The 16,535-nt window shown below is 35.4% G+C and overlaps 1 protein-coding gene across 4 annotated transcripts in view; it reads right to left on the bottom strand.

Annotated features, from left to right (window-relative positions):
* Positions 1-16,535, bottom strand: part of TMEM161B (transmembrane protein 161B) — a 73,482-nt gene that overhangs the window by 39,558 nt on the left and 17,389 nt on the right. For 2 of the 4 annotated variants that reach the window (XM_050795376.1, XM_050795375.1), the window contains exon 2: positions 6,165-6,268. The exons of 1 other annotated variant lie outside the window; for it this stretch is intronic. In XM_050795376.1, the coding sequence (XP_050651333.1) occupies positions 6,165-6,268 (104 nt within the window). Of the gene's footprint in view, positions 1-1,819; positions 3,043-6,164; positions 6,269-16,535 lie in introns of those variants that run through there. One more of the 4 variants, XM_050795378.1, reaches the window with a different exon arrangement.

Here is a 16,535-nt window from a genome sequence, read left to right as displayed (position 1 = left end):
ACAAAAAAATTTACAAAGTGACTGTCTTTGAATGATGGGAATATAGTTCATTGCCTTTTAATTTTACTTATCAATTTACTATATTTTTCCACATTATAGATATGTACTGTTTTTGAAACGGGAAAAATATATATTTCTTAGAAAATAGAGAGTAAGTATTAACAGAATCTCACTTAAAAACTCAGTTGGGTGTGGTGGCTCACACCTGTAATCCCAGCACTTTGGGAGGCTAAGGCAGGAGGTTTGCTTGAGCCTAGGATCTGAAACCAGCCTGGGCAACACAGCAAGATCCTGTCTCTAAAATAAATAAGTCTCTCATATTTAAGTTAAATATACAACTTTTCAGTACATAGCTTTTACCTTGGCTACTTGGTGGCTTTTTTCACTTATGCTCAGATTATCTGCAGTGACTCTGATAATAAAGCCAATCTGATATTGTACTCTACTAAATAATTAAAAAAATTTTTCAATGATCATTCTTACATAAACCTCTAATGTAAAATATTATCAGACTACAACTCATACTAAAACAGTTCAACACCACTGAAAAAATATGTAGCAGAAAATAATGTCCTGACCTAGACTTTATTTTTAAAATTTAAGTAGCATTTATAGTGTTTTAGAAATATGAAAAAATAAAACTTTTAGAAATTTAAAATAGAAACCTAAATGTGAGCAAACACAGAAAAGCATAGTTTTAACAGCGCAAGCTAAATAAGCTTTAATACATAATCATATAAAAGTCTATTTCATGATATACAACATAGGTCACTGCTGAATGTTTATGGTCCCCCACCCCCCCAAATTTTTGTGTTGAAATCTAACACTCAATTTGATATTTGGAGGTGGGAACTTTCAGGAGTTACTAGTTCATGAGAGTGGAGCCCTCATTAATAGGATTACTGCCCTTTTAAAAGGAGGTCAGAGAACTAGCTTATTCTCTTTCCACCAGGTGATGATACAAGAAGCAGTCTGCAACCTGAGACAGGGTCCTTACCAGAACCTGACCATACTAGCATGCTGACCTCAGACTTCCAGCCTCCAGAACTGAGAAATACATTTCTGCTGTTGATAAGCCACCCAGTCTATGGTACTTTGTAATAGCAGCCCTAACCTACTAAGACAGTCACTAATGACAGTTTTAGTCTCCATTCTAAATCTCTATAATTTTGACCAGTGGCGGGGAGGCTTAAGCGAAAACAAATACCACTTAAAACCTAGACAATCTTTCAGCATAAGTAGCTAAAATACTATTTGTTATACACATTATATACACTTGTTGGAAATTTTGATAGAATATCATGAACATTCTGGAACTGGAAGTTGGAAAAGCTAAGGCGAGGAGAGCAAGGACTCAGGCATTCCATAAGGGTGCTAGCTGAAGGTTTAAACCTTTCCCTTAGGTCATAGGTCCCACCTACTGTGCATTTGAATAGTAGGTTTCTCTCACCAAAGGGAACTTGCAGATTACTGGATCAGGCAACATGCAATAAAGAACAGGCACAAAGAATTAGAGCAATTGAGCAATTGAATATGAGGGTGATGTAACACCCTCTTTAATCGATATGGGATGAGACAAAAATCAGAATAAATCTGACCATAATATATCTTCAGTGAGGGACATATGAAGGGAAACAGCAGACCAAAGTAGTTTTAGGAAGATAAAGGGGTAGAGAAAAATGCATGAGGTTTGAACTAAGCAATTAGAAAAAACAGAAAGCAGGTTCAGCAAGGAAGCTATCACAGAGAAAAAGCAGTATCCTACTCCTCATGCAAAACCCACTATTCAAATGTACAAAGAATATAACCTAACACTTACCTCTCCAAGAAAAGAGGGGCCAAGCAAACTTCAAAACAAAAAGGAACTTTTATTACAATACAAAGTAGTAAATACTCTGGCTACAAATCAGTGGTATGTGGGACATGATAAGAACGTCTTTAACTGATATGACCAACTGTTAGAACAAGTGTTCCTTATATGAGGGAAAGCAGTTCACAACAGAGAAGCAACTTCTTAGGATTTTTATTCCCTTTTAGGAAGGAAAGAGAAAGAGATAGTGTGAGGGCATTAGGTTCTTAAACTCTACTTAATACTTAGCATGCTTTTGGTAATCAAATGCTGATGTGCCTTTTAATTTACTTTAAATTAAAGCTGATTATGTTGTCGTGAAGAATCCATAAGAATACAGCAAGTGAAGTGCATACTACTTATAACCTGAAGGATATATTCTAAAAGACAAAGTATGGCTCGAAAAACAAAATAGAAAAGGAAAATAATTTAAATAAATTACCCTGTAAACTGCCAACAAAAGTCACAGTGATTGTAAAAAAGTTGTATTTGTCTCCCTGACCAAATTTAAAACTCTGTTCAAGTATGACAGCTCCAGGACAAGATGTGGAACTGATGAGCAGCCATAAATCACATAAATACTAGACTGTGAATCAGACTTTCAGTTTCATTTATCAGTGTGTGAAACTGAGTAAATCATTTAAAACTTGTTTTGTCATTTGTAACAATGGAGATAATATCACCTATGGCAGAAAGCAACTAGGTACTCACCAATCTTGTTTTTTACATCATAAGTATTATTTCCCAGCCTCCCCAGCACTTTGGCCAGAACTAGTCACAGGGCCCCAACCTATGCAATGTGGGTAAAAATGATGTATCTACTTCTAAGTTTGACACTTTAGAATATCCTGAAAGATCCACAGCTTACTCTCTCTTCACTCACCAACTGGCACAGCAATCTAGCAGGGGACTCTAAGGTAGCAGGGGGAACAGAGGAGCCATAAGGGAAGAAGGATAGCTCAGAGGATAGCTGAGCCCTTGAGTCATCATTTTGTGAAGGACCTACCTGGAGAGCTGCCCAATCCCTTTCTGATTCCCCATTTGACCCTGCTTCCTGTCTGAAGAAACTGAGAAACTTTCATTAATTTTATAACACTGAGATTTTGGAAGTTGCAACATATCACCACATCTCCCTAGCTCAATGAACAGATCTAAATGAAACAAAACATTTAAAAATTGTATCAGTATAAAGAAGTTTTAAACAATTATAAGGATAATATTAACGGAGTTAAACCAGACTAAAGACTATACACAGTTTCTTAAAAAAAAAAAAGTTTAAAAGAACAGTCTAAAAAAATACTAATAGCAATATGTGTTATTTAACAAGAGCTAGAAAATAAGTCAATTTTTTAATATTAAAAATCAACAAACTGCTAATTTGTAAGTAAAAGCTGCTTATTCCATCAAGTATAATTGCTTATTTCATCAAGGAAAATGGCTTACTCATTAAGTCAACATACAACTGTCCCCAGATATCTGAGGGAAATTGAGGGTAGGTGGGGGACCATCCAATACCCACAACACCCCTTCCAGGATACCAAAATCCAAAGATGCTAAAACTCCTTATATAATGAAAGTTTTTATTTGCATATAAACTATATATTCTCCTTTATACATTAAATAATATCTAGGTTTCTTATAATACCTAATGCAATGTAGATGCTATATAAATAGTTTTTATAGTGTTTTTTTAAACTTAAATTTGTATTTTTTTTCTGAATATTTTTGATCCACGATTGGCCGGTCAATGAGAGACAGGGACAGATTATTTGACACCAAAAGAGAAGCCATAACTAAAAAAAAAGAACATTTATTTACAATTTAGGATACCAATGGAATACATGAATATTAACATGATATATACAGAAACAAATTTCTTCTGTCATACTCATGATTAATCTCTGTTATCTACACATCTATTTACTTGAATAGTTCTTTTAAATAGTTCTATTCAATATAATCACTCCCAAGCCAGCCTATTCAATATAGTCACTCCGAAGCCATCCTACACTATTCATCGTTGTAAAAAAAAAAAAAATCATGATCCTCTCCTTAAATTCCTTTAATTCCTTTAAGCATTTATGGACCCTAAAGAATGCCCTCAGATTTATCAACCCAACTGCATCATATGATTTAAAATGCAAACTGTCATTTCTCATCAGTAATATTTTAACATAGGCAATTCAATTTATAATTTTAGGTTTTTTTCTGTTAAAACAGAATCATTATATATTACAAAAGGCTCATAAAACAATAATTATGCCAAAAGGATAAAATCAATAATTTTATTCAATTGAGATAAATGACAACATGACCTCAAAATTTCAGGATTTAACATTAAAAAAGGTAAATAATCTTAAAAAAAAAAAAACAAAATTGAGAGGAAATGAAACTACCTGTAGCAGAAAAGTAACCATTACTAGACTGTCTCGATATCCTTAGACCCTGATATGGCATTAAAGGCAGCATTAATTAACATAAAAGTTAATCTATTTACAAAAGCAAGTCAAGATCACAAAGAAAACCAATTTCGTGTTGCTTTTTAAAGGCTGAGCTTACCCTCAAATTATCTATGTATACTTATGAAACATTCTTATCAGAAAAAGATTTTAAATATAAATCTTCCAATATTAATAAAGATAATCAGGTTTTTGATCTCTCAGGCTTTAGTTTTCACTAGTGAGCATAAATTTTATAGAAATAGATGGAAAGTAGAATATGTAACAAGATGAAAATGCACGTACACTAAAATGGGACAAAATTGTCAAGGTCTTTACAGACAAAGGAGATATGGAAGTGACATTACATCATAAACATAGTTTAGAAACACACAATTCTCAGGAGAAAATAAGCTACCTTAATGTACGTTATGTAGTTTCCTGAGACCCTTTTTACTTCAAATTAATGATAATTTGCCCAGCTGATGTTTATCTTTTCCTGGTCTTCGAAAATGGTTTAGATAAGTGAAATCAGTAAACAAGATAGCACAGGCATATTAAGCCTACACGGTTAAAAAAAAATAGTTAAAGATTATTGATTTTCACTTATTTTACACTTCACCAAAACTTTAGTCATTATTTATTTTTCTCCTAAAAATGTGCATTTGTGAACTGCTCTCACACATTCATTATACATACACACACCTGTGTATCACATTGTTCCAAACAAATTTTAAAGCAGTCTGAATAATATTTTTCAATATTAAACATCAATATGGAAAAAGTAGAAAGCATAGAGAAGAATATAAATAATTTAAAACAGAAAATAAATTCTGTGAAGGAAATTTAAGCTTTGTAAATGGGAAGACCCTGAATGAAAAGTGTTATTTGTCATGTAGAACATAAAATCATTACTAGGACAGGTATCCATTTTTTTCTAACGTTAATAGGCCTAACCAAAAGAAAATGGACATACAAAGCAGTAACAAAATTTGGTTATTTAACTGAAATGAATAATTTAAGTAAATAGTCACGGTACCAAATTTATCACTTACCTTTCACAATTATACAGGATTTTGGCATGTTTTTCTGTGTGCAGACTTTCTTTGATTTTGCCCCACTGTATCTATATCTATAGTTTTTAAATCTAATTTTTTGGGGGGTGGGAGGTACATGTTTCAGCAAGTCTACTTAGCTCCTTTGTGGAAGGAGTAGGGATTGTGAGCTTACAGTGTAGTAGACAAAATTAAAATCCCACAACACAACTTCATTGCTAAATTAAACAGTTTAAAATTCTTTGCAGTAAAACTGAGACCTCCTAACATCTATATTATAATAAATTCTGGACTGAGTCACCAATAGAATATATGCTTTCAATATTTTCTTCGAACAATGGTAAAAATATTTAAGCACTTGGATTTACAATTTCTCACCCCCTTGTTGACCAAATGTTTTTTTAAGGTAATTAGAAAAATATGTGGTGTTTTCAGTGCCCACAGACAGAGAAAAAAAAAAAGGCAGCAGTGAGAGGACTGAATTCTTGTCCACGACCCTATTACCTTTGTGCTAAACAGATAAACTAAAAATATCTCAAACTAAGAGTAATAAGAAAGCTAGAGCGAGACAATCCCAGAACTTTGGGAAGCTGAGGTGTGAGGATCGCTTGAGGCCAGGAGTTGAAGAATAGCGTGGGCAACATAGCAAGGTCTTGTCTCCACAGAAAAAAAAAATAATAATTTTTTAAGAGAAACAAGAAAGCTAGATTTTTCTTCTGACTTCCCTTTGTTATACTTTTAGAAACAGTAACTAGGAAGTTAATCAGTTTGGTAAACTAGAGATTGAAAGTGCCAGGTGAAATCAGCCTATCCTTGCCTTACCTGCCATTACAGAGTAGCCATCGAGCAAGAGAATAGTGAGGTATAATCTTCTGCATGACACTGGCCATCACCATGGTAACAACCAGCTGTATACCTATCACACCCTGTGTAAAAAAAACAAACAATTTTAATAATGAGTGAATTTGGATTTGGGAACATTGCTGGAAAACTTTCTGTACATTTTGAAAATTACATTTTAAGAAAAATGAGTTTACTATTAAAATACATTACTCTCAGCCCTCCATATCTGCAGGCTCCACAACTGCAGATCAAAAATATGCAGGAAAAAAATACAGTAAAAAATAATACAATTAAAAATATATTACAAATTTTTAAAAATAGAGTATAACTATTAACATAGCATTTACATTGTATTAGGTATTATAAGTAATCTAGAGATGATTTCAAGTATAGAGGAGGAAGTGCATAGGTTATATGCAAATACTATGTCATTTTATATAAGGGACTTGAGCATCCTCAGATTTTGGTATGGGGTGGTACTGGGACAAATTCCCTGTGGATACTGAGGGACAACTGTTAAATTCAGGCAATTAGGTATTCAAGATCACATAGTTTAATATAAACTTAAAATGATTTAGCATACACATCTATAATCTATTCTCAAGAAATGTTCTGCATAAATTAAGGATATCAAAATGAAGTGGAAAGTGATTTCTTCATCCTTCTCCAATTAACTCAACACACTAAAAACATTAGCTTGACAAGCTTTAAAAGTAATATGCCTGTTTTTAATCCTAGGTGGTAGTGATCATAAACCATTAACTGTACTAAATGTGATGGCAGAACTGGCCTGAAAGTCACTAATAAAGAAAACTGAACTCATGCTGTTACCACACACTTCCAGTGAATGAGTCTTAATGTCCAACAATTTATCTTAGTTTACTCTCATCAATCCCTCCCATATTCTCCATGATGGCTAATTTGAACCTTCTTTCCTCTCCTCACCCCTCCAACTCCCTTCAAACGTCTAACTCTCCACTCGGTAGAGGACATCTACTTCACAGGAAAAACAGATACAATCAAATGGGAACTCTCTCACTTCCCACCAATAAGCTCACAAAGTCACTTGTATCTACATCTGTCTTTTCTTATACCCCAGAAATTATAGAGCATCTTCTATAGAAAGCAAATCTCTGTATCTATGCTTTAGAGCCCACTCTCTTTGATTTTCAGGAACTTCTGCCATTGAATAGTCTTCCTCTATCTTCTTTAATCTCTTTTCTATTTTGAATCCTTCCTATCAGCATTGTGTAACACCTGTAAGTCTCTTTCATTTTTTTCTAAAGAATAACAATAATTTCCCCCTGTTTGACAGCCTTCTCTCAACCTCATATTCACAGCCACTTTTCAAGACTTGTTCTCACTGTTTCCATTTTCTCCTATCTCCCACACAGTATCCATCTGACTTCTACTTCAGCATATTCCACTGAAACATATACCATAAAGGAAGATCACTCCATCTTGACAAATTATTTTTCCTCAACTTAAATCTCAGTAGTATACTTCATGGTACACCACGTTCCTTGCTTTATTACTACATTGATGATCAATCCTTTACCCTCCCCTTTGCTGGCTCCTCCTCTAGCCAAGCACTCCAAAAACAAAGTTGAATTCCTACCTCAAACCTAATATACCAAAAAAGCACTTAAAAATGTTAAAAAATTTAAGAAGAAAAAACAGTATGGCCTATTGGTTTAAGAAAATGGATTCTGAACCCAAAGTGCCTCAGTTATAAGCTGGTCTCCATCACCTATTAGCTATATGACTTTGGACATGTTATTTAATTAAACATTCCGCAAGTCTAGTTCCCCTTCTATAAAATGGAGTTAGAAATTCCATCTACTTCATCAAGCTGTGGTTAGAAACTGTGCCCAGTACAGAGTTATGTTAGTACTATTTGTTTTTATTGTCATTGTTATTATCACTACTAGAAGACAAAATTTTTCTTACGATGTCAAGAATAAAGACTTTCAAAAAGAGACAGCAGTCTCCTAAATGATAAAGAAGACCAAAACAAGTTGAAAAAATAAAATAAAATTTCTGCATGAAGAAACTATAATATAAACAATGTAAAAACATTAACTGGGGAAAAGTATAACTCATCACAAAGAGATAAATTTACTTATTGGATATTATAGAGATTATAAATTATAGTCAAAGATCAATTGCCTAATTTAAAAAAGAAAAAAATATGTCCAGACAGTTCTCAAAAAAGAAATTAAAAATGGTTCTTAAACAGGACCATTTTATTTATTTATTTAACTTTTATTTTAGGTTCAGGGGTATATGTGCAGGTTTGTTATACAGGTAAATTGCATGTCACAGTGGTTTGGGGTACAAATTATTTCATCACCTAGGTAATGAGCATAGTACCTGATAGGTAGTTTTTCAATCATCACCCTCCTCCTATCCTCCATCCTCAAGTAGGCCCTAGTGTATGTTGTTCCCTTCTTTGTGTTAATGTAAACTCAGTGTTTAGCTCTCACTTATAAACGAGAATATGTAGTATTTGGTTTTCTGTTTTTGCGTAAGTTTGCTCAGGATAAAGGCCTCAAACTCCATCCATGTTGCTTCAATGGACATGATCCCATTCTTTTAAAGGTTGCATAGTATTCGATGGTATATATGTATTTAACACCACATTTTCTTTATCTAGTCTACCATTGATGGGCATTAGGTTGATTTCATGTCTTCGCTATTGTGAACAGTGCTGCAATGAACATACGCATGCATGTGTGTTTACAGTAGAATGACTTACAGTCCTTTGAATGTATATCCAAAAATGGGATTGCTGGGTCAAATGGTAATCTGTTTTAAGTTATTTGAGAAGTCGCCAAACTGCTTTGCACAATGGCTGAACTAAATTACATTTCCACCAGCAGTGTATAAGTGATTCCTTATCTCCATAACCTCACCAGCATCTGTGATATTTTGACTTTTTATTAACAGCCCTTCTGACTGGTGTGAGAGACACTGTCTCACTGTGGTTTTGATTTACATTTCTCTAATGATTAGTGATGTTGAGCATTTTTTTTCATATGCTTGTTGGCCACATAAATGTCTTCGTTTGAAAAGTGTCGCTTGCTCACTTTTTCTGAAAAATGTCTGTTCATGTCCTTTGCCCACTTTTTGAATGGGTTGTCTGGTTTTTGCTTGCAAATTTGTTTAAGTGCCTTATACATTCGGAATATTACACCTTTGCCAGATGCACAGTTTGCAAATATTTTCTCTCATTCTGCAGGTTGTCTGTTTACTCTGTTGATAGTTTCTTTTACTGTGCAGAAGCTCTTTAACAGAGTATAATTAGGTCCCATCTGCCAATTTTTGTTATTGTTGTAATTGTTTTTGGCATATTTGTCAGGAAGTCTTTCCCAGGTCCTGTGTCCAGGATAGTATTTCTTAGGTTATCTTCCAGGGTTTTTATTGGTTTTTTATTTTAGGTTTAAGTTTTTAATCCATTTTAAGTTGATTTTTGTACATGGTATAAGGAAGGGGTCCAGCTTTAATCTTCTGTATATGGCTTGCAGTTATCCCAGCACGATTCACTGAACAGGAAATCTTTCCCCATTGCTTGTTTCTATTGATTTTGTCAAACATCACATGGTTGTAGGTGTGGGGCATTATTTCTGAGTTCCCTATGCTGCTCCATTGGTCTATGTGTCTGTTTTTGTACCACTACCATGACGTTTTGGTTACTATAGTCTTGTGGTATAATGTGAAGTCGAAGCTTTGTTTTTTTGTTTACTTAGGACTGCCTTGGCTATTTGAGCTTTTTTGGTTCCATACGAGCTTTTCTGGTTTCATATGAATTAAAATAGTTTTTTCTAATTCTGTGAAGAATGTCACTGGTAGTTTTGATAGGAACAGCATTGAATCTGTACACTGCTTTGGGTAGTATGGCCATTTGGACAATATTAATTCTTTCTATACATGAGCATGGAATGCTTTTCCATATGTTGACGTTATCTCTGATTTCTTTGAGCAGTATTTTGTAATTCCGGTTATACAGGTCTTTCACTTCCTTAGTTAGCTGTAATCCTAGGTATTTTACTCTTTTTGTGGCTATTGTGAGTCAGATTGCATTCTTGACCTGGCTGTCAACTTGGTGTTGATGTATACGAATGCTACTGATTTTTATACATTGATTTTGTGTCCTGAAGCTTTCCTCAAGTTGTGTGTCAGATTAAGGAGCTTTTGGGCACAGACTATGGGGTTTTCTAGATATAGAATCATGTCATCTGCAAACAGGGATAAAAAGAACAAAACTAGAGGTATCATGTTACCCAACTGTTTTTAAAATGTCTACCAAACCTGACTCAACTATGGTTTTATTTGTGGATATTTTAATGTCTTAAACTCTATCAACTAGGTTAAAGTTCAGTTCATTTTTCTACTGACCTAACATCAAAGGCTGCATTTTTCACCCTTTTCTTTCACATTTCCTATCATTTGAATTTACTATCCTATTTTCTGTGTAGTTTGTGATAGAAGTTCTACAATCTTCATACAATGAATGTCATTACAAATAACTCTTTCGGGCAGAACAAGACCAAGAAATACATTAGTAAGTATGCCAGAAGGTTGGTCTATTTGAGATTATAGACTTAAAAGCAAGAGACCATTTTGTAGTCATGGAAAGTTTTGTGGACAAAGTGAACATCAGCCTAGCTTTGAAAGAAGTGACAGCATTACACAGAATCTTCAAGGTAATAATTCAGTAAAATCTCTCACAAACATATATAATAATTTATTAAGAGTATGTGATTTCTGCTCCTTAACAGCAAAAATTATGTCTCAGTCACAACTACAAGTCACAGCTGTTAAATGGTATTTCAGAAAGACTGACCTAGAAGATACATATGAGGCAGTGTATAAACTGGGGAAGAGGGCATCTTGCCCAACTCTCCCCTTCCTCCAAATCACCAAACATGATGAGATACTGCTGACAGATCTACCTTTAAAGGTGTAAATTATATTAAGGCAAAAACAAACAACCAAAAATCAGTGAGCTGGATTGACTAGAATTAGGAAATACCAACTAGCTTTCTGTAATAATCCAGACAAAAAATGATGAAACTTTAAATTACAGTGGTATCTTCGGTACCCAGAAGAGAAATACACTTTAGAGACATTGTTGAAGAATTCAGAGACTGATCAAACATAAAAGCAAAGAAGAAATTAAAGAGACTGACCCTAAGAAAGGCAAACATCACACTATAGTTGGTACATTCTCAGTGTTAATGTTTAACTAAAATAATGTTCAATACAAAAATGTAACCTCACTCTCTTTACTATGCCATTTCTGTCTTCTTAAATGAGGCTGAAAATAATTTCCCAAAACATCACCTGAATACTGTGCTAAAAAAATATATTATTATATTCTTCTATATAAGTCAACAGATCTATCCTACAATGTATCTGCTCGTAGGTGACTAAATATGTGCTACTGGAAAAAAAAAAAAAGTAACTTTTATTCCAATACAGGAATCTACGCAAGCTTTTGGAGAGAGAATTTTTAAATTATGTGGAAAACAGTTCACCACAGTTGCTCCATTTCATGTACATTTAAAAACGAATCCTCAGAATATACTTTCAAAATAGCAATCATTTTAGAGAATTACATGTATTATCAATTTAATATATTATTAATGTTGAACTTAAAATCAACTTTTAAGATATTACTATGCAATTGACAATTACAGTGTACATGCCAGGGATTAATGTATTAATGTATATAGTACTCAGTTCATTAACTAAGAAACACAATCATTTAAAATTCAAAAACAAACCATTCCAATAACCTGTCTTCACCAACCAATTTAGTGTCACTGTGTAAGTTTATAAAAAAGCAGAACTTTGAAATGTTCAAAAATCAAATATCCTGAATATTCTTCATAATTTTTAATTAAAGGAGAATGCTTAAATAAATTTATCCATAATCTTAAACATAAATTTCACAACAGAAAACTGGTCAAATGAGCAGAGATGCAATGAAAATACCAAGTTTATCATGGCTGAGGTCTCAAACACACAACCATATGGGTCATTGATTCAAGTAGCCTTAATGGTTTTATTAACACTCCAAAACAATAACTGACCAAAGAGATGGTTTCTGTCTGGATTCAATGCCTCTAGGCACTGATTTTCTTGATAACTGGAACTGGGGAAAGCCATTTAAAAAATAGCTCATAAGCCCCAAGAAGGGTGAAACATTGGGGTAACTTAGGTTCCAACCTTTCCACATCTATTAACCTAAGGCCATGAAGAGCAAGAAAAACTTATCCGCCTTTAGTCTCTAAAAGAATGATCCTTACAATTTTTGTAATAGTTTCTTGGAAGGTTACACAAATTCTTACTAAGAAAAATTAAACAATTCTCTAAGAAATAAAATGTACCAAATAACAGTATTTTGTCTTGCTTTATTAATACTGAAAATTAAACTCTAAAAACTTAAATACAAACATGCTGCAATTTATAAATTCAAACTTTGAGGATTGTGTCAACCTCAGGAGTTGACATTTATGTTTCATTAAACTAGCTTTCCTGCTGACAGACGGAAACAAAGCATACATTGTTTACTACTGAAAGGCATATCTGCATATATACTTGGGACTCAGACCATCCCAAATGGTTTCAGTTATCTCCCTAAATAAGTTAGAAAAGAGAAAATAAAAAAGAGGATATTATATCCCAATGACCTTCCTATTCATTTGTTTCTTGACTGTTTACGTGTTTTAGTGACAGCATGATATGTTGAGACAGGCTTCTTAGGGATGCTCATATAATTTATACTACAAAAGAATATGTAAACTGTCATTTCAACCCAGGTTCACATAAAATTTAGAATTCACACTAGACGTATTTAAACAAGCCATCTTTGAACAATTTATGTATAAGGAAAAGAGGGTCCAAACAACAAACATCACTCAACTACCCGGTTACTGATGTATCTGGCACCCAGACAATTTCCAACTCAATGCTTTTTTCACCAGTCTATTTGGTGTATTCAGTGAACATTTATTGAACAACAAACTACATGTGTGGGGCACTGGATCACTAACAATGGGGGAAAAGCACAGTCCCTGCCATCAATAAGCAGCCAGTTCACTAGGAGAGTAAATGGACCATTACAATACAATTGTAATGGTACTGCAATTGTAACTGCTTACAATACAATGTAATAAGAAGACAGGAAGAGGATTCTATGAGAACACAGCAAAAGAAGAGAGAAACTATTGACAGCAAAAAGGTGTAAAAGGGCATTTGGAAGGTAATGTATGAGTCAAGACCCAGTGGACTGAAGTTTTGTGAATCATCAGTGATGTCTGCCTCACATGGAAAGATCTAGATAAAAATCAAGGATTCCATTTTTACACCAAATCCTGGGTCCCCAAAAGACAGAAACACTACAGGACAAAATAGTGAATTTCACTGTAAGGACATTTTTCCAAGGCTGGTGGACAACCCAAAGTCAATAAGCCTATTCTTCCCACAGGAGTCTCACTTCTCAGTGGGAGGTAGGATGTTTCCATACCTTTCAGGTGGTCAAAAGCATGCTTTTCTTATCTAAACATGCAAAAACCTGAATATCCCTTCCGTAACTGCCATTAGCCAGCCCTAAAAGTATATCTCTTATTACACACCAAGGCTAAAAGTTCTCTCATAATGCCAAATAATTTCTGATGTCTCCAAAAGTAAAAAAAAGTCAGGTAACACTACACAAAACAGAGCATCAACTTTGATTCTGAGAGGGATTGCTCTGCTTACAATTCTTGCGGTTCCATGAGGAAAACAGAGGTTTCTCCCAAAATCACGGTACCTCTCTTTTTCCCAAGGAGACCCAGGCTGCCAGAAACTGCCTTAGGTCATCTCATGTGGGCATCAGGGGTAGTAAGAGGACAGACAGAAGCAAATGGAGAAACAATTCAGTTGACTGAGGGAAAAAAAAAAAAAACTTCCTCAAAAAAACAAGATCCAAGAAGACAAAAAAAAAGCTTATAAAGGCCTTTTAAATATATGTATAGCTTACCTACCAGCTTTTAATTCACCTTTTAACCATACAGCTCTTTTAAATCTCTTATTACCAGACTCCAGCCAGGACAAACAGATGACACCTCTGGCTTTTAAGCCTTCCGCTCCCCTCTGCCCCCCCCCCCAGTAAGCCTTAACTAACATCATGACTTAACCACAGACACACCAGGTATTTCCAAAGAAACGAAAAGTGGTTTTATAAATGGCAAAGTGGCACAAAGAAAGGAAAGTTTGGCGATGCAAACTGGGTACAACTCACATTTCTGTCTGGCCACATTCTATAAAGTCTCAGTTTCCCAGCTAATCATCTACATACAAAGGCCTCAAAGCCCTGTATGCCCTCCACAGAAAGAAAGCAGGAAATGGAAAGCTGTCCATGGAAGGGAAAAGGGTCAATAAGAGGCAAAATGTCTCACAAACGTCAAACCGGAAAGGACTCAATCCCTAAGCCAGGTATTGAATCCAAGCCATCACCATGAAAGGCAAAATCCTTAGCTACTGAGCTACAGTGCTGGGCAGTCACCATTACTCTTCCCAGAAGGAGCCTAGCACAGTCATTTTTGAGCTTGCAAAGCATTTCTAACTGAACAAGGGGATTCTCAAGGCTAGTCATGCCACTATTATTTAACCTCTTTTCAATTGTTTAGAATAAAAAATTTCAAAAATCTTTTTTTCTTTCAATCGTGTACTTAGTTCCAATGACAACTCAACCCAAAAACTTTTTTTAAAACTCAGATCGTAATTTTCCAGGTTTTTACCATATAAGCAAGAGGTATTTCCAGAGAAGGAGTAGAGGAAGTATCCCTACTCCCCAGAATTATCCCTGATAATTCTTTCTCAGAAAGAATGGGCTTAAGATAGCAAAAAAACAATAAAAGGCCCATAGGGATGGGACCTCTTAAGACAAAACTCACTGAAGGACTCGACACACTGGGGCCAAAAAGTGTGCTGGCCTTTCTCAGACTTTCAGTCCTTTCAGATCAGCTGCCTCACATGAACCTTAAAACTCGTAACTCTAGATGGCAGAGACCAAGAGAGAGTATCCCCACGTGGTCACAAAGTCAAGCTCCATGGACACAAAAGAAGACAAGAGGGAAACCTCATCCCATTTTTGCCTCAGGAACCCACAACAAAGTTTTAACTAACCAATCTGCAGGGCCAGCTGGACCAGAAGGCTTGCAGGGGTCCTATATCTATGTTCTATCCTATGGTATTCTTCACTATGACAGAACAACACAGAAAGACACCAGATTCATTACATCCTAAGACTAGACTCATAAATCTTTTTTCCCATTAATCAAAATCTTGCAAAGGAGACAAACAGTGATTTTTACCATCTACTCTGCCAGTTTGCGCACACATGCGCGCGCGCGCGCACACACACACACACACAGAGAGAGAGAGAAAGAGAGAGAGACCAAGACCAGAAGCCTGGCTGGTAAGAAATTCTTACCCTTCTGTTAGCTTGCCGGGTTTCTAGGTTCCCTCTTTCTGAGTGGCTTTGGTGAGGGGGCCAAGACATGTTACAAAAGAAAAATCATCCTTTTCCATTTCATAGAACTATAGGCAAGTCTCCCATTAACATTTCCCATTCCAGCCAGCGTGATATACATGTAAGAAAACACAGACAAAGACAGACAAGAAGCCTCTCAGAACCAGAATACAGACCAGAAGAGTGTTTTTCCAAAAAAGCCCTTGTTCTCCACCCAACTGGAGAGAAATCTCGCTAAACCAAGACTCTCTGTACAATCTAGGGAGAGCTAAGTTGGCCCAAAAGGGGCCAACCAGAACAGGAGAAGGAAGAGGACATTGGTAGTGGTTTGTACGCTTACCAGCCCAATTTAAAGACATCTTCCAGGAACTGTTTCTTCACTGCAATTAGGCCCAAGCACAAAGGGTTGACCGCATCTCATTGGCAGAGACCTATCAGAGATGGCCCTCAGTTCGAGACAAATAAGCAACTGCCCGAGCTCACCCCCAGTTCCACTGTACCAGTGGAAAGCTGACAAATAGCAGACAGGCACCCAGAAGCGCAGACCCCAGACAAGCCCCTAAATTTATAATTGCCTGATAGGCTCTTCCTGACTGCTGCATAGATAATATCAATTTACAGAGATCACGGCACTGCAATAAAGAGTTTACTTAATGCAAGGCCAGTCACATGGAAGAAATGGCTCAACTGACTGAGTGAGACTGATTTGAGTGAGAAGTGACTGATTTGAGTGAGACTGATCACGCCCAAAGTCTCAGAGGCTAAAAGCTTTTGTGGACAATTTGGTGGACAATGGGGCTAGGGAATGGGGACTGCTGCTTGGTTGG

The sequence above is a fragment of the Macaca thibetana genome, chromosome 6 (genome assembly GCF_024542745.1).
Source record: "Macaca thibetana thibetana isolate TM-01 chromosome 6, ASM2454274v1, whole genome shotgun sequence".
NCBI lineage: Eukaryota > Metazoa > Chordata > Mammalia > Primates > Cercopithecidae > Macaca > Macaca thibetana.
Note: the sequence above shows the minus strand (reverse complement) of the source record. Positions and strands in the feature narration are given on the sequence as shown.